General features: G+C 42.1%; 1 protein-coding gene across 1 annotated transcript; it reads right to left on the bottom strand.

The window, feature by feature from the left end:
• Nucleotides 1-1148: 1148 nt before the first annotated feature.
• zgc:86896 (uncharacterized protein LOC415190 homolog) lies at nucleotides 1149-19838 on the bottom strand. Its single transcript, XM_038307400.1, has 10 exons — nucleotides 19687-19838; nucleotides 18990-19114; nucleotides 17441-17545; nucleotides 17080-17302; nucleotides 14669-14776; nucleotides 14299-14505; nucleotides 14113-14188; nucleotides 5922-6112; nucleotides 1645-1735; nucleotides 1149-1314 (listed from the first exon to the last, which is right to left on the bottom strand). Exons 2-10 carry the CDS (start codon nucleotides 19051-19053, stop codon nucleotides 1309-1311), a joined length of 1071 nt encoding a protein of 356 aa, XP_038163328.1. The 5' UTR covers nucleotides 19054-19114; nucleotides 19687-19838; the 3' UTR covers nucleotides 1149-1308.
• Between the last annotated feature and the right edge of the window lie 3607 nt (nucleotides 19839-23445).

The following is a 23445-nucleotide window of genomic DNA, read 5'->3' as shown; positions in this document are numbered from 1 at the left end:
AGTAATCTAGCATACTGTAATTAAATAAATCAATTCAAGCTAAAATGTAAGAGTCTAAAATTAGCCTGCGGCCGGTCTGAAAAGATTCTGCCTCATCCCCAGCCCAGCGGCTGACCTCCAGAGACTCCTCCTCGCTTCTGGCCCAACGATCGGCCTCCTGAACGTGTGGAGCTGGAGCTGATTGCACCACCTGCTCGTTTGCTCATCAGGAGACCAGTATATAAGGAGGCAGAGGACATCACCCTGGCGCCAGAGTGTTTGCCAGTTATAGTTAGCAAGCCTGAGCCAACCTGCCTGTCTGAATCTCTGACTCCCAGAAAACCTGAACCTAATCTGTTTTGTCCTCTCTGCTTCCCAGGTTGAACCTGCCTGAAACCTGGAAGAGTTTCTCTGTTGGAAACCTGTCAGTCTGATCTCTGAAGAACCCTGGAGAATCAAACCTGTCAAAGACCTGCCTGCCCGCTCTCTGAAGAATCAGAAAGGGAAATTCAAACCTGTTGTCTGCAAACTCTTAAACTAAGCTCTGCCTCCGCCAAGCCCTCAGCCTGCCGACAGCCTCTGGACCCTCCTGGTTCCCCCTCTCTGCCGCTCTGCTCAAACTCCAGAACAGGTACAGACCTGTACCTTCACATCCTGCAAATTACCTGGACATTTGCTAACTCCTCTGTCCCCCTCTGGTGGGTCTGGGTCTGGTGGACCCAGTGACCAGTCCTGGATCTGATAACCCCCTGACCTGTTTATTGTGCAAATTCTTTGATAAACCTTTGAACTTTTTCCCAGTCTCTTGAGTGTTCTGCATGTGGGTTAGGAACCTGAAACCAAACATGAAACTTCCAACATTTATTTCATCAAAAGGACTTCAGTAGTAAAATCTTTCGTTTTCTCTTATTTGAAAAAAAGTATTGAAATATATGCTTCTACCGCTACCATACCAAAATGTTGGTATCCTAACAACTCTAATTTGATTTCTCTCGGTTTTTCCTGTATGTGACCTGTTTATTAAGTTTTGCAAAAAGATATGTGACACAATTCATTCTGTATATGAATCAGTGCTATATAAATAACATGAACTCAATAAAATAATATCAAGTTAAACACACAGTATGCAGCTCTGAAGAAAATAACCTGTGTATATAATGAACATACAATACAAAATAAGAAATCTTTATTTATTGGTCTTTTAGTACACAAAAAGCAGCTGTCTTTAAAAAATACAGTTTTTCCATTTCCTCAAAGCAAAAGCAAAGAACATGCAGAGGGCCTTAGCAGGGAAATATCTGATTCAGAAATACTCAGAGGTGTTTCGATTCAGTGCTGCAAGACAGAGAAGAAAATAAGTCAAAAGATTTCTCTGATAAGACTCCTCTCGGACCACAAATTAATAACAATGATTGTTATTAGTGGCATCCTTAATAAGAATAATATCAATAGCAACAAAAAGTACAAAAAAACCTATAAAAAACAGTAAGAAAAAAAATATTCACTTTTGTTATAACTTTGTGAATAATTGTTCTACAAATACTAATAATGTTCGTCTTCTCCAGTTTAATGTCAGTGTTGTTATTTTATGTTATAATAAATAATTAATTGGTGCAAGTTTACCCAAACAAAACTAAATTTGTAGACAGTGTTGAACATGTTTACCTTAAAATCCCAGATGACCATAGCTCCATCCAGACCTACGCTGCTGTACTTTTCCACCTTGGCTTTTTCTCCTGAAACTACACACAGCTGCCTGCAGGATAAAGCATATTAGGCTTCAAAAATGTTATTCAATTCAAGTATAAAGGCAGTTTTACTTTTCAAACAATGAGAGCATGTTGAGTTGGAAATTAGGAAAAAGATGCTGAGAAACTAGTCCATGCATTTGTTACTTCAAGGCTGGACTATTGTACCGTATTTTCACGACCATAAGGCGTACCGTACTAAAAGGCGCACTCTCAGTTATGTGTCCCATTTCTGTATTTAACACACACATAAGGCGCACCGGACTATAGGGCGCGTTTTTTATATACAGGTACATGTCCTCTACTACCTTTAAATAGCTCTACTGCATATTTAAAAATACAGCGGGAGCAAAACTGAGTATGACTGTGCTTTATTCATGTATTTATTACAAAGTATTAATCAAACCTGGCAGCTGGCTGTGAAACAGACACATCGCAGATGACAGAGCGCTGTGGTCACTCCTAAATTAACTTAAAATCCTGAAACCTGCCGACGGAATATGTTCGCTTTTATTACCGGTATCCTGGTGCCTGCAGTTTAAATTATTTAGATGAAAAACACCTGCCAGCCGCCGCGTGAACCCGGAGGCTGCCCAGCCTAGAGGCTGCTGATGAAGGGATTTCTGCTGTCGGTGCACCGCTGGTATGTGGGGGTCTGAGCGCCTCCGACAGAAATAGATAATCTGGATGAACTGACTGCAATTAAGTTTTCAGGTGGCCTTTCTCACTTAAAAACATATTAAAACTACTTTATTCCCACTGATCACAGCAAATATAGCTGCAAGATTTAGATTATTTAGATGAAAAAACACCTGCCAGCCGCCGCGGTGAAGAGGAGGAGACCCGCCCAGAGGCTGCTGTTGAATTAAGTTTTCAGGTAGAAAAATAGAGCGGGAGCAAAACTGAGTATGATTGTGCTTTATTCATGTATTTATTACAAAGTATTAATCAAACCCATCAAAGTCATCATCCTCTGTTTCTGAATAAAACAGCTGCGCTAAATCAGACATGCCAGTTTCCCTTTCTTCGCTGTCAGAGTCACTTTCCGTGCAGCGCAGCTCCTCAGAAATAATGCTGGCTTTTGCAAAAGCTTGAACAACAGAGCCAGCAGACACATTAGTCCAAGCATCAACAATCCATCCGCAAACGGTGGCGTAACTTGCCCGGCGCTGCCTTCCACTTATCGTGAAACTGTGGTCTCTGTCTGCCATCCATCGCTCCCACGCCGCTCGCAGCCTTACTTTGAACGGCCGCTTCACACCGATGTCGAGCGGTTGAAGTTCCTTTGTCAGACCCCCGGGATAACGGCGAGCACAGCATCCATTTGATTCACCTTTTTTTTCACATCGGCTGTGAGATGGGCACGCAGCGATGGTGATGCGTGGAAAAAAGCACCTGGTCTCCTCACATACACCTGCCTCAGCTACGCTTTCATCATCTCCTCATCCATCCAGCCCGTTTCATTTGCGTTAATATCATATGTCATCAGAGCGCTGTGTCTGTCTCCCTGTCAGCTCCCAGATCAGCTTCTCTGATTGGTTGATGCGGCGCGTCCAGCAGCAAAACTTCAATTTTTCCATCTCGAGCAGCAGCAGCGCGTTGGCGGTGCGTCAGATGCTTAAACGCTCCTGCTGCTCAAAACGCCCTGCAGGACCTTTTGCTGCACCTATAGGCGCGTCAACCATTGACTTTGCACGTAAACTCGCTGCTTCTGCTGCACCTGCTGCGTCCCGTTCACACCGATGTCGAGCGGTTGAACAGCGAGCACAGCGTTAATTTGTTTCCCCATGTTTTTCACATCAGCTGTGAGATGGGCACGCATGGAGTCACAGATTAACAGCGATGCTGAGGGGTGGAAAAAAAACACCTGGTCTCCTTACATTCAGCCACTCTTTCATCATCTCCTCAATGAGGTGGTCTCAAAAGTCGCAGTTACAACACACATAAGGCGCACCGCACCATAGGGCGCACCGCACATTTTGAGGGAAAAAAAAGACGTTTAAGTGCGCCTTAAAGTCGTGAAAATACGGTAATTCTTTACTATCAGGAAGTCCACAAACTGTAGTTAAAAGCCTTCAGCTGATCCAAAATGCTGCAGCCAGAGTTCTGATGAAAATGAAAAAGAGAGATCATATCTCTCCTATCCTGGCTTCTCTTCATTGGCTTCCTGTTAAATCCAGAATAGAATTTAAAATCCTCCTTCTCACATATAAAGCCTTAAATGGCCAAGCTCCACACTGCAAAAACAATCCAGAAATAAGTAAAAAATTGCTTAAATTAAGGATATTTAGCCTTAATTTGAGCAGGTAAATAAGATGATTTGCCAATGGAATGAGTATTTTCACTCTTAAAATAAGATAGTTAGATAATATGCACTTGAAATAAGAAGAAAAAATTGTTTTTTCTTATTTTAAAAGGAAATTGTCTTGTTCCATTGGCAAAGTGTCTTACTTACCTTCTCAAATCAAGGAAAAACGCACTTATTTTAAGAAAAAATAACTTATTGAGATTTCTATTTTTTGCAGTGCATCTGATATCAGAGATCTGATTGTTCCTTATGTTCCTAACAGAGCACTTCGCTCTCAATCTGCAGGTTTACTAGTGGTTCCTAGAATTTCTAAAAGTAGAATGGGAGGCAGATCTTTTAGTTCTCAGGCTCCTCTCCTGTGGAACCAACTACCAGTTTTAGTCCGTGAGGCAGACACCCTGTCTACTTTTAAGGCTAGGCTTAAAACTTTCCTTTTTGATAAAGCTTCTATTTAGAGTGGCTCAGGTTATCCTGAGCTATCTCTATAGTTCTGCTGCTATAGGCTTAGACTGCTGGAGGACATAGGGACCCCTTTTTCATCATTCTGCATCATTCTATCTCTATTCACCCACTCTGCAGAATCTGTTAGTTCAATCTCTAACGTTCTGCTCTCTCTGCTTTTTCTCATAGTAGCTTCATCTGGTCTGTTCCTGTTTGGCTGTGAATCCATCCTGGAGAGAAATATCAGCTGTGCTGCTGCCATCAACACCTTTGTTTCTAGATGTTGGAGCTTGGCCTGTTTTCCAGTGTAGTCCTGTTTCTCTGACTGTGACTAACTGGATGTGCTCTCTTCATCCTCTGACATGGGAGCTGGCTCGGAGCTCGTCTGCCTGGCTGTGTGTTTCCTGGACGGGGCCGCCTGTGGAGCTGGTTGACAGTTGCCTTTTGTATCTATGCTTCTTTTTCTATGTCTGCTTCAGTCTCCTTGAACCCCAGTGGGCCTCAGCAGATGGCCGCTCACTCTGAGCCTGGTTCTGCTGGAGGTTTCTTCCTGTTCAAAGGGAGTTTTTCCTCTCCACTGTCGCTACAAGCATGCTTAGTGTGAGGGATTGCTGAAGAGTCAATGAGTCGATGCAATCAACTGGATTTCCTTAAGCCGGGCATACACTGCAATTTTTTTCAATCATGACGCTCTGATGCGATCTACCTGCTCACACTGTACGTCTAAAACCAGGTGGGACTCAGCTCTGCAGTGAGATGGCGCTACTCTGACTCGTCTATCCGGAACCCAAACGAGTAGAAGAGGAATATGAAGCTCACTAGAGTGAAACCTGCTGCCTTTGCAATTTTGGCAATTTTGTGCTGAAAGCCCTAAAATTAAAAAGGCGTATTTGGACAAAGACATGGCTGAGCAAGTCTGTCAATTTTACAGAAAGAAGTCAATTTCACTCCTTGCACCGCGGCATGCTTCTGTGTTTACATTTGAGAGGGAGAAGTAGAAGAAGAATCATTGTTTGTGCACTGAGCGATTTGCCCACGATGGTCGGGAGAAAATCAAACATGTTTAACCTCGACCTCACGATTTGTGATCGGGAAGGTGGTCGTCAGAGGCTGATCCCCTCCTCATTACCCCCTGAAAGTCGGCCTGATTGGAAAATTCTCGCACAAATGGAAAGTCGCCCTGAAAAGGGCAAGAATCACATAGTGTAAGCCCGGCTTTAGATAACAAACTAATGTACAGTGCTTGCTTGTTTATTCTTAATGCACCTTTTCCTCCTTGTTTGCACCTTCTTTAATTACTTTGCCAATATGTGACCAGTGAATTTCTCTGCTGTGAGATCAATAAAGCTCATCTAATCTAAAAACAATCTAATGAAACTTGTTCATATATCTGGGTTATAAACAAAATCCTATAATGATAATAAAACAGAGAGAATGTTTCCTACATGATGCTGTTCTGGTGAAGAGTTTGTAACTCATTGTCGTCCTCTTCAGTAGCTTTCTTGTCCAGGTTGCGAAAGTGTTGCATGGCTGACAGACTTCCTTTTGACGTCTGCTTTGGGATATCCAGCTTCTTCACAAACTCCAGGGTGTTAGGAGCTTTATAGGAGAACTGGTAAGGACAACAGTTGTGGCCCTGACAACAGAGGAGATTAGACAGGATCAAAGCAAAGTAACAACTCAAACAATATTGGTATGAATAACTAAGTTAGAGTGTCCTATAGATAGATAGATAGATAGATAGATAGATAGATAGATAGATAGATAGATAGATAGATAGATAGATAGATAGATAGATAGATAGATAGATAGATAGATAGATAGATAGATAGATAGATAGATAGATAGATGATATAGTGACTTAGACAACTTTTATTGTCATTTTCTATATGCAGAGTGTATAAGCTGAACTGAAGTCCAGGAACAGCATCCATCGTGGGTGTTCTTCTCCTCCAGGTGTGCCAGGCAGAGATGGCGTCCTCAGTGGAGCGGTTCCGTCGGTAGGCGAACTGGAACGGGTGGAATGTTGGCGGCAGACTGGAGACGATGTGTTCTTTAACCAGCCTTTGGAAGCACTTCATCATGATGGGAGTCAGAGCGACAGGCCGCTAATCATTGAGGGAGGCGACCTGAGGCTTCTTTGGGACTGGAATAATGGAGGCAGACTGGAAGCATGCTGGCACTATGGGTTGGTCCAGCCAGGTGTTAAAGATGTCTGTGAGGACACCAGCCAGCTGATCTGCACACTCCTTATACACCTGCCCAGGTGTGTTATCAGTTATCACTCTCCTCAGAGTTTTCCTCCCTTCAGCTACGTCCAGGTTTAGTGCCTCCTCCCCCTGGTGTGGAACAGCTTTCACTGCTGGAGGCTGTTTAGTGCCTCAAACCTTCCAAAGAAGGTCCACATCCTCCTGGTGTTGCTGTCATTGTGGGAAAGATCCTGGATCTTCTGGCTGTGGTTCTGCTTCACTGATCTGATGGAACGGTTTAGGTTTCCACGCGCTGTTCTCAGAGCCTCTTTATCACCAGACCTGAAAGCTGAGTTCGGTGCTTTTAGTGATTTCTGAACCTCTCCATGTTGGCCCGGGTGGTGATGTTCTTTTTGATGCTGATGTCTTCAATACATTTGTTGATGTAGGCTGACACAGTCATGGCATACTCATCTATGTTTATTTGTTGTCATATGTTGCTGCAGCCTTGAAGATGTTCCAGTCAGAGCATTCAAAACAGTCCTGGAGTTTCTCCATAAACAGCAGTGATGCTAACCACACTGAGCTCTCTGGGTAGATAGAACGGCCTGCAGCTAACAGTCAGAAACTCCATGTCTGAAGAGCAGAAGCTGGAGACTGATGTAGCATTTTTACACCAGCTGCTGTTTACATGCACAAACAGCCCCCTTCCTTTAGTCTCACCACTGAGTTCTCTGTTTCGATCAGTGCGGTGTAGGGTGAGCCTCCCCAGGTTAATAGCATTGTCTGGAATCAATGAATTACGCCATCACCCAGTCAGGATGATGGCCACTCCTTTTTTGAGTTTGAGTCGTAGGTTATCCATTTTGTTATCCATTAAGCGGACGTTGGAGAGCAGGATTGATGGTAATGGTGTCCTAAGGGGATTTCTGCTAGCTTCAGTGTTAGCCCGCCTCTGCAGCCTTTCTCTCGCACAGTGCGGCATGCTCATTTTGTTGTTTAAATTTAATGCAAAGCACTCTGCAGCTTTTTAAGACTTGCTGTATTTAAGAGACCAGAAAATGTCATTTTTTTTGACCGAAGCTCCAGCTCTCCTGCTTTTGGCACCAGAGGCTGTGTTTTATTCCTTTTCCTCTCATCTGCTTTGCTTCACCCTGTGCTCATTATTTCTTATTAGTTCCACCTGTTCCCACTGCTATTTATTCAAATCAATGCCATAGTCCTATGTCGGACTTTGATTCAGACAACCCACCTCCATCCCCTTCTCCACCATTGTAGTAAGCTCATCCGACTCCTCCTCAATGCTCCTTCAACCTCACCTCCAGTGTGTACTCCCTCCAGACTTTCATGGAGTTCCCTGTCACTTTAAACGGTCCGGCAGAAGACCGCCACGTTGAGCCTGGTTCTGCCAGAGATTTCTTCCCAAAGGGGAGTTTTTTCTCTCCACAGTTGCTTCATGCTTGCTCTTCATGGCCAGTTTATGCAAACTTTGTTCATTCAGTGACATCTAACTCAAGCATCACCCTGTATACCAGCCTCTATGGATTAACCAAACTTCACCTGTCTAAACTCCACCACCAGTTTCAGGCCCGGGGGGAATATCCTTATTCTCATACATCAGTTTATCTGCATTAAAGTATAAATCAGCGTTTATGTTTCCTGCCGAGGCCTGAGCGCCAAAGTTCAAACTATCGTATCAATAAACTCTTCTAATTGCATCTTTCTCTCTCTGTGAGTTTTTCAGATTGAACTGTCTATATTAAAGATTAGTAGCTTCGGTGCATGAATTTAATCTCAGAGATTCTAAGCTGACTCATACGTTAGCATCCCATATTATTAGTTGTAAGACCATATTCAAACCATAATGACCTACACTCACCGGCCACTTTATTAGGTACGCCTGTCCAACTGCTCGTTAACACTTAATTTCTAAGCAGCCAATCACATGGCAGCAGCTCAGTGCATTTAGGCATGTAGACATGGTCAAGACAATTTCCTGCAGTTCAAAGCGAGCATCAGTATGGGGAAGAAAGGTGATTTGAGTGACTTTGAACGTGGCATGATTGTTGGTGCCAGAAGGGCTGGTCTGAGTATTTCAGAAACTGCTGATCTACTGGGATTTTCACGCACAACCATCTCTAGGGTTTACAGAGAATGGTCTGAAAAAGAAAAAACATCCAGTGAGCGGCAGTTCTGTGGGCGGAAATGCCTTGTTGATGCCAGAGGTCAGACGAGAATGGCCAGACTGGTTGGAGCTGATAGAAGGGCAACAGTGACTCAAATAACCACCCGTTACAACCAAGGTGGGCAGAAGAGCATCTCTGAACGCACAGTACGTGGAACTTTGAGGCAGATGGGCTACAGCAGCAGAAGACCACACCGGGTGCCACTCCTTTCAGCTAAGAACAGGAAACTGAGGCTACAATTTACACAAGCTCATGGATATTGGACAATAGAAGATTGGAAAAACGTTGCCTGGTCTGATGAGTCTCGATTTCTGCTGCGACATTCGGATGGTAGGGTCAGAATTTGGCGTCTACAACATGAAAGCATGGATCCATCCTGCCTTGTATCAACGGTTCAGGCTGGTGGTGGTGGTGTCATGGTGTGGGGAATATCTTCTTGGCACTCTCACTGCATGAAAAGTGGGATTTTCGTCAATATGCGGCACTGTAGATTGTCGTGGAACTTCAGGTTAGCGGCAGTTTACGACAATTTGCAGGCTTCGCCGAAAACTCCCGTAAATTGTCAGAAATTGACGTGGAATTTCTTAGGCAGTGTTCCCCCCATGCCTCCCCCCCATGGAATTCTAGGGGAGGCTTTAACATGTAAATGAACATGCTGTGAGCTATACAAATGCAAACCAGGGTTGCAGGGGGAGTTTTACCCCAAGTGACATCTTTCTGAGGAAGAAAATCTCTGATACAAAGAGATCAGGCTTAGTATAGCCTCTCACTTTTTAGCTTGAATTGATTTATTTAATTAAAGTATAGAGACCAAAACAGATCTTTAGCTGACAGAGCAATACATTTAGAGCAGTAATTATAAAAAAACAAATTGCATTTAAGATAAAAAATAAAATGTTGTCTGTCAATATGCTCAATTCACAATTACTTAAGTGGAAAAGTTTCAAGAAATGAGTCTGAGATGATTCACTTTATAACATGGCGCATTATCCTGTTGGAAGTAGCCATCAGAAGATTGGTACACTGTGGTCAGAAGGTCCGGCCAGGTCAAGATCCGTAATTGCAATCGCACCAAACAGGAAAAAGAACATCGATAAATTCCGGTTCGTCAAATTAAAATATAGCAGCAACAGATCGGTGACTAGAAATTATAGCACAATTCTTATATATATATATAAAAAAAAAAACTAACACCGTTTATTTAAATGATTGGATCCAAACTATTGGTTATTCACCAACGAGGAAGCAGATTTCTCATCTCCATCAAAATATTTATTTTATACCGAGGGACTTAAACTTTAATCAAATCCAGTTAAAAAAAACTTCTTATTACAGGAATGAAAAGAGATGCTGAGTTTGGGAGTAGTGAACAAGTTCATTAAAAAAAAGCAGTTTTGAATTATCCTTATCCCCGTTACCAAAATCGACAAAAATATATATATATATATATATATATATATATATATATATATATATATTTGGGGAGAAACTGAACATATGCTGGATGATGGTGGGATTTTTTTAATATGTCATATTAAATTAAGCGCTCACAGGGTTCATACAGGAATGAGTGACTCTAATTTAATGCTATTTTAATGCTATTAGAAATGATTTAATGCCATCAACAAGAACCATGTACACAAGTTATTAGTGTACATGAAATATGAAGGAGCTGTAAGCAGAGTTCCATGACTCCTGTATGTATGTAAACACACACACACACATATATACGTATATATATATCCTCTAGCTTTTTCTCCGCCTGGAGCGATATAATATATCTGACGAAATTGTTTTTATAAGCATTTTTTATTAAAGAATTATAAATACTTCGATAAACATATTTAAATAATTTTAGTGCCAATTAAGGCCTTGATTAAAAAAAAAAAAAAAAGAATGATTTTTTAATTATTTTTATTGATCCGCAGAAACCCTGGTTCATCTCGCGCATGCTCTGTACGATCTCCAAGAAACTTAGAGCGGCGCGGTCTGCAGCCACAGTGGAGGATGTATGCTTTGCTTTGTGCAGGCGGTCTGGAGCGTCTGGATTTCGGGGTAAAACTCCTCTTGGACGCGATGGCGACTCTGCATCGAACAAGACGAACTCAAAGAAGAGATGCTAGCGGTAAATATATGTTCGATTACTGCCTGCTAAGCTAAAAGCGGCCTAGCCTAAGCTACCGGCTAATAGCAGCCTAGCTATTAGCCTATCTAGCCTAGCCTTGCAAGAACAAGCTTTATTAAAGTGTATTTTTTGTGATTACAGGAAGCAGTACGCCGTCTTAACAACTCGGAGACTAATTGCAGGCGCTATGAACCGGAGCAAGGGTAAGATTTAAAGAATATGCTTTCATTCTGCGGTAAAAGGCAATGGATATGGATGGATACCGATCATAGCTCTACATTTTGTTTTCACAGACCTCCTTTTTGCTCGGAGCCATAATCAGCAAGTCCAGATTTGCACGATGTTGATAAAGACGACATTGTGTGTAAGTGACTTGTTTTAATGTTTTCTCCTTCCTTGTTACTGTGACTTGCGTTTGATTTTTTATTTATACCACTCTCATTTAATTGTTTTCCAGCTGCCTGTAAGACGTATTTTCAGACGGTACGCAGGAGCTTCAGATATACGCTGCCAGCCAACACGCTGCGTGCGGAGGCTATCTGCTCGGAGTCGGGCCAGAAGAAAGAGGGTTAGACTTTATTTGGGGACTATTTTTCAGGTGCATTGATAGATGTGTTGTGTCCATACGCAGTGCGCTGATTCATTGTTTTTTTTTTTTCAGCTGCTGAAAGCGAGGCAGAGTGTGCTAGCAGATGAGGAAGTGGAACTCTGGAAGTCCGCCGTCGTCGGCGGTGTCTCTGGATGGATTGTACGGTCGCCGCCATTTCGTAGGCCGGATCCCTCTGAACTCTGTGTTAAGCTGCAGTCCCGGTTAGAAGCGATGCCGAAGTACAGGGCCACGCACAGTAGGCGTCTGCACATCGGACCTGCCTCGGAGGGAATGCTGCCAGTTACCTCCAACCCGAGGAAGCAAACGGACCGTTCACAGAGTTTTAATTTTTAGAAACGCATGTGTTTGGATACGCGTTGTATATAGTTGTGTGTGTTTTAATAAAGCTCTTTCTTTGCATAAACAGCTTCCTGCAAATGTTCATTTCCTGTATAAATTCATTCATGTCCTTGATGGTAGCCTAATAATTGTGTAGTAGTGTAGGATAACATAAATACACACCATATGAATGAATAAATATATGAATGAATAAATATATATATATATATGAATAAATATATATATGTAAATATATATATATGCCAACCAATCACGAGCGACTTTACTTGTTTAAAAAGAAGTGGTTCCGTCCAATACTCAGTAAGAAAATTAAAGCCTGGCGTGGCCACGTGTGGTTTTGCTGCCAATCACGAGCGATTTCATTTGTTTGAGAATAGTGGTTTCAGCCAATACTGAGAAGGTTATTCAAGCCAGACCTGGCCAGCCGCGCGGGTTTGCTGCATTCATATGCTAATTAGGGCCATTAGTACAGCTGATCGCTCTCCACATACGTCATGGTACGTTTCCGACAATTTGTGGCACGACAAACGCGGACAAGCACGGGTTGCAAATTGTCGGAAACTGACAAAAATCAGGCAGATCTGCGGGAGTTTACGGGGGTTTACGGGGACGAAAATCTCACTTTTCATGCAGTGTCTTTGGGCCCCTTGGTACCAATTGAGCATCGTTGCAACGCCACAGCCTACCTGAGTATTGTTGCTGACCATGTCCATCCCTTTATGACCACAATGTACCCAACTTCTGATGGCTACTTTCAGCAGGATAATGCGCCATGTCATAAAGCTGGAATCATCTCAGACTGGTTTCTTGAACATGACAATGAGTTCACTGTACTCAAATGGCCTCCACAGTCACCAGATCTCAATCCAATAGAGCATCTTTGGGATGTGGTGGAACGGGAGATTCGCATCATGGATGTGCAGCCGACAAATCTGCGGCAACTGTGTGATGCCATCATGTCAATATGGACCAAACTCCCTGAGGAATGCTTCCAGCACCTTGTTGAATCTATGCCACCAAGAATTGAGGCAGTTCTGAAGGCAAAAGGGGGTCCAACCCGTTACTAGCATGGGGTACCTAATAAAGTGGCCGGTTGTAACATAACCACTATGTTATGTTTCACTTCTTGTATGAAGCACATTAAAGTGTACCAATGTCAAACTTTCTTGTAGAACAGTTATGTCATTGATAATATTATTTCAAATCTCCATTGGTTAGAAAATTATGATGGGAATTAATTTTGGCATGGAGAAATTTCTGAATAAAAAGGAGCATGTGCATCGGCGCACACGGCTGGACAGGTGAGGAAGACGCGCACTGACAGGTCTGTGCAGCGGGAGTTTTTGTCTGGTTGTCCGATAAAAACAAGTCGAAAAATAAAGGAAACACAGACAGAGTTTGTCCCAGCGACGCAGATCACCGCAGAGATTTGTAGATAACTGATTGTCGGAGTTTGCACCTAGAGGACGCCGCCCGGTGCAAGGAGATGCCGCCCAGGGGAAAGAAAGACGCTCCGGTGAGATCTGGACCTTATTTTTCTTTTTGGGGATTTTTGGTGGTACCGCTCTTTTTCTAATCTTTTTTTGGGGGGGGTTGCCGTTTGTATTTTTCGTTTTGGAAAGGACTTTGAACTGAAACGGTTCCAGGATTTTACTTTGAGTTCGGAGTGTATGGAACTCCAGTTTGGACATTATTATTAGGAATAAAAAGAACGGACAGTTTTGGACTTTCAGTCATTAGGGATGTTTTTGTTTGTTTTTTGCGGATATAAATTGAGACTTTGAGTTTTCTTATAAATTAGTTGTGAAGGTTTTTTGGGTTATTTATCATTTATACTGAAATATTATTGAATTAAACTTTGGATTTCTTGGTAATAGTTTTTTTGTTATTATTATTTTTAAAATAAATTTTTGTTTGCTAAAAATTGTAATACTTTGCCTGATTTCCTGTGAAAAAAATCCTTGAGTATTTGTGAGTTCCGCTTTTAATCTAGCTGAATTTTACACGGTGAGTGTAGATTTGTTCTTTCCTTTCAAGTATCTTGTTTTAACTTTTAAAGGCTCTTGAAAAACATTGTGAGACTATCTGCCTTTTTTCTGTTTGAATATATTAGCTGTGCACAAAAAGGATGTCATAATACCTGTCTGACTTAAACACTGAAAGCAAACAGTGAGCAGGTTTATTTACCGCAGCAACAATCTCAGTTGCATTGACAAAAAGAACGCCCAGAAATGGCAGAAGGTCCGTAGTCAGTTGAGTTACCCTGAGCAGAAGAAAAGGATATAGACGCTTAGATAAAACCATGAGACGGCAGAAAGATTGCATTAATTAACCTTCACTTAATTTAGGTGAAGTAAAAGCCGCTGTACTCACTCCTTTCCCTGGGCTGCATCAGCCACAGTGATGCTGCTGTTGTGTGCCACCCAGGCCAGCTGGTCACCACTAGGGGAAAAGGACACACTGTGCACCCAGCCACCACATTCCTTATGCTCCAGCAGACACTCGCCAAAAGGCATCTTGGCCCCCCAAGCTGTGGGGCCAGGCTTGTCCTCAATGTCCTTGATGTAAGCTGAGAAAACCCTGTAAACAATGGAGAGCTGCTACAATGATATAAGAACATTTTCAGTTCTGATCTATTAACATTCCTTTTTTTAAAAAGGGGGAAACAATTGAAATCTTTGGGAAAAGCAGATGAAAGTCTTTGGCTGCTAGCGATCTTAAAAAGATGAAGGTCCGGTCTTACCTGCAGTGAAGGTCTGCAGACCCAGCTGACAACAGGATGTTGTTTGGATGCCAGTCCAGACTAAGCACTGTGGACCGTATGGCTTTCTTAATGTGCTTGCTCAACCACCTAAGAAGAATAAAACTCTGTGTCTGATATGCTGAAAATTCCCATCAATCTGTGTTTCGAACGCAAAGTATTAATTCTTCTCCAACTACTCCCCATTATGTCAAGTTTGCGTCAGGTAAATGCTCCTGAACACAAAGAAGTCACTTTATCAATGGTACCAAGTTTTTATGGTACAAAACTGCTACCCATTTACCATTCAACCATTTGTTTTATTTCATTATATGAACTGTACTATAATTAGGGGTGTGGGAAATAATCGTTTTGGCGATATATCGTGATATTCGGCTGCCCAATATAATATCGATCTTTCACTTCTTAGTATCGATAAAAAAAAAAAACATAAAACATTGATAGGAAAATTGGCTACCTCTGCACTCCCACTCTGGCAGAAAGCGCTGTGGAGCCCTTTAACTGTGCGTGCAGCACCAAATCTGTATTTGAGGCGGTCACAGTGGAAGAAAACCCCAAACAACATGGATAATAATACCTAATCAATACTTTCTGATGAAAATATACAGCACTTGCTGTTTTATCTCATCATTTGATTTTGATAGCTGGGGAAAATATTGCAATATATAGTGATACTGCGATATCGTGATAATATCGTATCGTGACCCAGGTATCGCGACATGTATCGAATCGCAACACTCATGCCAATACTCACCTCTAATTATAATGGTGTTAATAGGAGCATTTTGGTAGGAATTGGACAAAATGTGAGAAAAATATCACCTTGTTACCAAAAGGATAACATAGTTAGATCATGAAAACTAAAAGACTGTTAAATGTGGCATGGCCCCTGATTTTATACATCATGGTTAAATTGTCAAAATCATCCATCTCTTTTTTTGTTGTTATTATTTTGTGTAGTTTTCGACAACATTGGCAGTTTAATTCAAATCCAAATGTATGAAGATGCAGAATCTGTTAGTTCAATCTCTAACCTTCTGCTCTCTCTGCTTTTTCTCATAGTAGCTTCATCTGGTCTGTTCCTGTTTGGCTGTGACTCCATCCTGGAGAGAAATATCAGCTGTGCTGCTGCCATCAACACCTTTGTTTCTAGATGTTGGAGCTTGGCCTGTTTTCCAGTGTAGTCCTGTTTCTCTGACTGTGACTAACTGGATGTGCTCTCTTCATCCTCTGACATGGGAGCTGGCTCGGAGCTCGTCTGCCTGGCTGTGTGTTTCCTGGACGGGGCCGCCTGTGGAGCTGGTTGACAGTTGCCTTTTGTATCTATGCTTCTTTTTCTATGTCTGCTTCTGTCTCCTTGAACCCCAGTGGGCCTCAGCAGATGGCCGCTCACACTGAGCCTGGTTCTGCTGGAGGTTTCTTCCTGTTCAAAGGGAGTTTTTCCTCTCCACTGTCGCTACAAGCATGCTTAGTGTGAGGGATTGCTGAAGAGTCAATGAGTCGATGCAATCAGCTGGTTTTCCTTAGATAGAAAACTTTGAATCAATCTGACTGGATGATCTGGTTGATTTGGATCTATAAAGTGACCTGAGATGACATGATGGGAATTGGAGCTATAGAAATAAACTGAAAGGATTGTATTCTATTATAGACTGTTCCTGCTGGAGTTTGGGAGACCCTGCCTCCTTCTGCTTTACTCTTCTACTCCACTAGAAGGTGTCAGGAGGTATGGTGGTTGGATGGAGCAACTTGTTCTTCCTCATCAGGAGTGGAGAATTAAGGAATATGGTTGTGACCTGCCCATCCTGCAGCATGCTCTTCTCAGCCTCACCTCCTAACACTCAGCACTGCTCCACATTCTGGACACTTTCACAATCTATGTAGTCATTTTCTTTTGTGAAAATTTTTATCCTAACATCCTTACCTTTTCTTAAGAGCATCATGTGCTGGTCATGACGAGCATGGCATGGACACACAGACGGAAAATCCATGTGATTTTTTTCTAATTGATCCAGTAAAATTCTGGATATTGCTAGGATTTGTGAGACCCCATTCAGAAGTAAAAAATGTGGGACTTTGCCGCACAAATCAGGATATCTAGTCAACCCTGTTCCTCTTGGACCTGTGTCCGGCATGTTTTAGGGCTTTCTTTGTTGCATCATGCCATAAAAGATTGGTTGATTAACAGGCTTCTGCAGCACTGATTGCAGAGGAGGAGCCCAGTTTGGATCAGGCAAGCTGGAACAGAGATGCATCTTAAACATGGAGGGAAGGGATCGCTGAGGAACAGGGTTGGGAACCACTGCCCTATCAGAACCATGTAACCCTGTTAAACGGTAAACCCACTAGAGTTAGTTATTCTAGAGTCATCATTCTATTCTGATCCTTCTCACCAGTCATTTTCCTTTTCAAAGTAGCAGACAGAGATCAGCCGAGCTCCACTGCCCAGAGCAAACTTGTTCTCCAAAGGGGACCATTTTACGCAGGTGGCTGCCCGGTTGATGCGCACCAGGACTAGGGTAGGCTTCCACACTCCATCCTTCAGAGTCCAGACGTAGGCATTGCGGTCAGAGGCACAGGTCACAATACGATTTGACACTGGTGCCCAATCAATACCTGTGGACGGCAGATCCTCCTGTTAGCCAAAACTCTTTAGTCTTTAATGGGGTATTTATTTGGAAATATAAATTATTTCAAGTCCTTCCCCTATAATGTTCCTTAAAGGTGCAGGTTGTATATTTGGAGCTACGGTACCTGTGATCCGTCCACTGTGCTCCGTCAGCTCATGGATCTTGACCCAGTCTTTGCCTTTCTTCTCATAGATGTTCACCAGGTTGTTGTTGGGACTTACAGCAATTTCTGTAAGAAAGTATGTGATTTTAGAACAAAGGCACAACACAGGCTGGGAAATGTATTCAAAATAAACCACCCTTGAAGATTTGTTCTGATTAATATTTTCTAAAACTATTCTTTCTCTATGTCTGGTTTGCGGATGTGAGCTTTTGCATTGTGGTTCCATTTTCCAATGCTCTACTTTCTGTGATTGCAGCTTTTCCCCTTTTTTAGCAAATTTTATTTTCAGCAAGCGCCAGGACCGACTCTGAAAAGTGTTTCAGCTGCAGGATCGGGCTGCCAGCGGTGCAGAGCTTGCTCAGGAATGGCAGCAGGCAGGTGTGAGTGCATCTGCACTGTGAGGCGGAGACTCTTGGAGCAAGGCCTGGTCTGAAGGAGGGCAGCAAAGAAGCCACTTCTCTCCAGGAAAACCATCAGGGACAGACTGATATTCTGCTAAAGGTCCAGGGAGGGGACAGCTGAGGACTGGGGGAAAGTCATTTACTCTCAGCAATCCCCTTTCCCATTGTTTGGGACATCTGGAAAACAGCTGGTTGGGAGAAGACCAGGTGAGCGCTACCAGCAGTCTGGTCTCATGCCGACTGTAAAGCATCCTGGAACCATTCATGGTGGGGTTGCTTCTCAGCCAAGGGAGTCGGCTCTCTCCCAGTCTGACCTAAAAACAGCCATGAATAAAGAATGGAACCAGAATGTCCTCCCAGAGCAACTTCTCCCAACCGTCCCAGAGCAGGTTGGTGATGAACGATGCCTTTTCCAGCATGATGGAGCACCTCGCCATGAAGCAAAGGTGGTATCTAACTGGCTCAGGGAACAAAACAGAGAGATGTTGGGTCCATGGCCTGGAAACTCCCCTCATCTTAATCCCATTGAAAACTTGAGGTCAATCATCAAGAGACGGCGGACAAACGGAAACCTTCTGACTAAATGAAAGCATTGATGGAGCAGAATGGACGCTATCAGTCAGGATTTAGTCCAGAAGCTGATTGAGAGCAGCCAGGGAGAAATGTCCTGGAGAAGAGGAGTCAACACTGCAAATACTGACCTGCTGCATGAACTCATTCGGTCATTAAAAGCTTTGGTTACTCAGAATATGATGCAATTGTATGTCTGGATGTGATGCAACATCTGACATGAACACCAGAGGGCAGCAGATCAGGGGAAAATATTATATTTGTGTCGTTCTCAATACTTTTGGCCATGACTGTAGTGCATGGTGATTTTATGTTTTTATTTTATGTCCAGCTAACAGCAGGTGAAACAGAAGAATCATTTGGTTCAATATCCTGATGCTATATGCCTGCATTAAAGCTTTCACTGCATTTCCTTTATCGATCATTAGATTCACTGTGGCTCTCCTGCCAACATTAACTACAGAAACACTGCATCTTGTAATGAAATAAAAGTGTTTGGTGAAAGAAACATTTCTTTGTATGGTTGCAGTTAGACGTACGGGTCCTATCTTTATTCCAGGCGTGGCAGGAGAGAGGTTCCAGCCCAAAGCTATGGAGCGACATGTCTGAGCAGGAGCTGCTCGGCTGCTGGAATGTGGCTGTTTGGCAAATGTGCTGCTACAGGCTTCAAGAAAAAAAAAACACAGACATGTTTATTCAAAGAGAAAATCTTTTTAAACCACTTCAGGTTCAGTGAGATAAACATCTTTACCAAATATTTCAAACTTTTCTATTTTCTGTATTTACCATCCGTAAAGAAGCCAAACATTTGATCATGTTTCTCGCCTGTTGCTATTTCTACATTTCCTAGTTTGTAAAGAGAGTCATGGCTTTAAGTTAGGCTCATCTTTAGGGTTTTAGATCATAATCATATGTTAAAAAGGTATGATAAATGTTTCATTCACTAACAGCATTGCAGGAACATTGGCTGTTAGATCCCAGAAATACATGTAATCCATATATTTAGGAAGAAAACGATATGTTTCAAATGTCTGTTGCTAAGTTACTTCTAATTTATAAGAACCTCAAAAGCAAATAAGAAAAGATCCACTGTCAGATATTCCAGTGTAAAGTTATAGTGTAAAGTTATAGATGTAACAGGATTACAGATATAACATGATTACAGATTTGACGGGATAAATATAAAATCTGCTGATTGTTAAGGTGAAAACAATGAGGAAGGGGAAATGTTCTTACCTTTACTGCCTAAGGTGGTCAATAGAAGTGGTGGGGAGGGTGAAGATAAGCTGAGTCGTATTCGTGGACTATGGACAGTCAACACGAATAGAACTGTGTGAGTGTGTCTGAGTGAAGGAAGAGTCTGTGGTGTAATTGGAAGGAGTGGAAGAAATGTGGGTGTGTCTGTAGTTGAACAATAATGGGGATTCTACTTTGCTTCTTAACCTGATATTTCAGACAATTTTCTGTAGCATCAGTTATGTGAAGCAAATATGATTTTATCCTGTAGTAGTTTATCAAAATTAGCTTATTTACTTTAAATTTCATTAGATTACAAAATAATGACCACAAAAAGAAATGAAATGTTGTAATGTAATAAATGACAGGGTTTATTTAAGCAGTTCTAGATTTTGATGCCCAAGGGATGAAGGATCTCCATGACTGACAAAATGACAAAATCTTTACAAAATGACGAGAAACTTGTATTAATCTAAGACTGAAGACTTAACAGTCTGATGAAGATGATGCTCACTGTTGTCCATCATCATCTTCATCTCCAGGGGTTCTAGAGGATTCCCTAGAACAGAGCCGATCTTCTTAATCAGCTGCTTAAACTTTGTGATAAAAGAAGCTCATAGCTGTACTTTAATCACACCTTCACTGCTAAATTTTTACTGCGATTTTACAGTAAATTACTGGATAAAGGTTTCATTACTTTCACAGTAAGTATTACAGTAACTGTAAATCATACTCGCAACAACTTACTGTACTGTGAGTTTACAGCTGTGATATTACAATAAATTGCTATGAAAGCAAAACTGTTTACTATAACTTTATGGCTTCAATAACAAAGCAATTACCTTCATATTACAGTATCTTACTGTGAAATTACAGCATTTTGCTGCACATTAGTACAATAAGGCCATGTACTTTTAAGGGTGTATATTGTGAAAGGAATACACAGGTTTAGAGTAATTTACGGTCAATTTTCAAAGTATTATGCAACATTTGACCAGCAATTTACTGTGAAAGTATTGCAAACATTTACATTGAATTTACAGTCATTGTTCTCTATCCCACTAACCACCCACTCCCACCCCACCCTGATAAACAACTCTTGAGAAAAGTCAAAGTTTGTCAATTGCATATTTATTGACAAATAAATGTTTTTTAACATACAGGAAATGTTAATAATTAAAATAGTAATAATTGAGAAATTCCCTCTCTGTATTTAACCCTCACCCATTGGGGAGCAGTGGGCCGCCATTGGGCCATTCAAAGTCAATGAGTTTCCTCTAAGGTTGCTTATATGGGGGTTCATTGTTGTACGCTTCCTGGTCTTTGAGTCTCTTTCAGGACTGATGCCCAGGAAGCACCTGTTAATGAGCAAAGATGTTTTTAGTTTTAAATAAACTGATCACCTTTTTCCATATCACACCGTGATAAATGTAGAATCAAATCTTGTTAGGTACTCCACTTCTAAATTGTTTTAGCCATTTTGTATGGATGGATGGATGGATGGATGGAAGGAAGGAAGGAAGGAAGGAAGGAAGGAAGGAAGGAAGGAAGGAAGGAAGGAAGGAAGGAAGGAAGGAAGGAAGGAAGGAAGGAAGGAAGGAAGGAAGGAAGGAAGGAAGGAAGGAAGATTGCCTTTATTACACAACCCAGCAATAAATAAAACAAAACAAATTTAATGAAATAAAAACATCAAAAAGCAAAAACTAAAGATTCTTCATCTACTGAATATAAGGAACCATTAACGCCCCACTTACTTACAAAAACATCTATACTCTTTGTCAACTTAAAAAACTAAATTTCTACACGAACACCAGCAATGACCAGTCTCTGAAATAACAAACAAGCATCTTCCGTTTAATGACCATTCATTTTGTTCTTTCTTGATCCATATTGATAGTTTTGCCATTCCAGAACTTAAATTTAAAAGCACATGAACAGATCTCTTCTTTGCACAATACCGTGGACCATAAATAAAAATACATCTGGAGGACTGAAGACCAAAACCACTAAACAAACGATCCAAAAGAACAAAAGAGGATTTAATCTGAAACATTCAACAAAAATATGATGCAACGTTTCCTCCTGTAAACAAAAAGGACAGTTAACACTAGCGCCTGTCAGAACCCTTGTGTGGAGTGTTTTTCTATTTCTTCTGGAGCGCTGCAGGTGGGCGTGGCCAGCTGTCTGAGCACCTGAGATCCATCAACCCATCTACCTGTGAAGGATTTAAGGAGCTGCAGCCATCTCTTCCTCGCCTGATGGTCCCATACTCTGGTACCAATCTAGCCAACGTTAAATTCCCCATGAGAAAGTCCTGTCTGATTCCCAGTGAAAGGTTCCTCATTGCTCACCTCTTGTCTCTCTGGATTCCCAGGTTCAATCGAAGCAGCCCTGGACTGATTCCTTCAGCATCTAACTCCGCGAGCTGTTCCCATCTGCAACTTATGCTCTGTCCGCCAAATTGACTGTAACCTGGTTAAACAGTTAAAAATTAACACTTTGCCATTACCTTCTCCAGTTCACGTCTCGCCTTTGGACGGTAAGCCTTTACCCCTTGTGACTCACACTACAGAACCTATTGAGTTGGTTATGTCAGGCAACCATCATGAGAAACTAAACTTTTTTGTGTTCCCTTCTCCCCAGTCCCCAGTGGACCTAGGTCATCCTTGGCTCTCATTACACAATCCACATCTGAACTGGAGAGAGGGTAAAGTTGAGTCCTGGAGCCCCCATTGTCTCTCAAACTGTCTCCGTTCTGCCCAAGTGAGTTCCCAACCCGCTGACATGAGGTGTGAGGTAACTGTTGACCTATCTAACGTTCCTTCTGACTATCATGATTTAGAACTGGTCTTCAGTAAGTCAAGAGCACTCTCTCTCCCTCCTCACCGCCCTTACGACTGCTCCATTGAGTTATTTCCTGGAGCCACCTTACCCTCTAGTCGTTTGTACAACCTGTCTAAGTCTGAGAGGGAATGCATGGAGAAGTATATCAATGAATCACTTGCTGCAGGAATAATTCGGTATTCTACATCCCCATTGGGTGCTTGGTTTTTCTTCGTATCTAAGAAGGATCGGTCTCTCCGGCCCTGTATTAATTACACGGGACTCAATCAAATTACAATTAAGAACAAGTATCCTCTTCCGCTTCTGACCTCAGCTTTGAGCCAGTCCAAGGTTCCAAGATCTTCACCAAACTAGACCTCCGTAACGCCTACCATCTGGTTAGAATACATAAAGGTGATGAATGGAAGACAGCCTTCAAGACACCTTTGGGTCATTTTGAATATTTAGGTATGCCTTTTGGCCTTACCAATGCCCCAGCAGTTTTCCAGTCACTGGTCAATGATGTTCTTAGGGACTTCATCAATGACTTTGTTTTCGTCTACATTAACGACATTCTGAATTTTTCTAAGACACCAGAGGAGCATAAAGCTCATATCCGTCTGGTTTTGCAACGTTTGATGGAGAACAGAGTTTTTGCCAAAGCAGAGAAATGTGTGTTTCATGTTTCCTCAATTTCCTTCCTGGGGTTTATACTAGAGAGCGGGCAGGTGAAGGCTGATCCTCACAAGGTTCAAGCAGTTTTGGATTGACCGGTCCCCACCTCAAGGAAACATTTTCAACGTTTTCTGGGGTTTTCAAACTTTTATCGGCGGTTCATTAAGAACTACAGTCAGACAGCTGCTCCCATGTTATTCACTGGGCACACATTGCCAAGTTCTCCTGTCATCCAGGAGTTGGCAGAACCATAAGTCTTCT

Source organism: Cyprinodon tularosa, unplaced genomic scaffold, assembly GCF_016077235.1.
Source record: "Cyprinodon tularosa strain WSP-4 unplaced genomic scaffold, ASM1607723v1 ctg1160, whole genome shotgun sequence".
Taxonomy (NCBI): Eukaryota; Metazoa; Chordata; class Actinopteri; order Cyprinodontiformes; family Cyprinodontidae; genus Cyprinodon; species Cyprinodon tularosa.
This window is presented reverse-complemented; position numbering and strand designations above follow the sequence as displayed.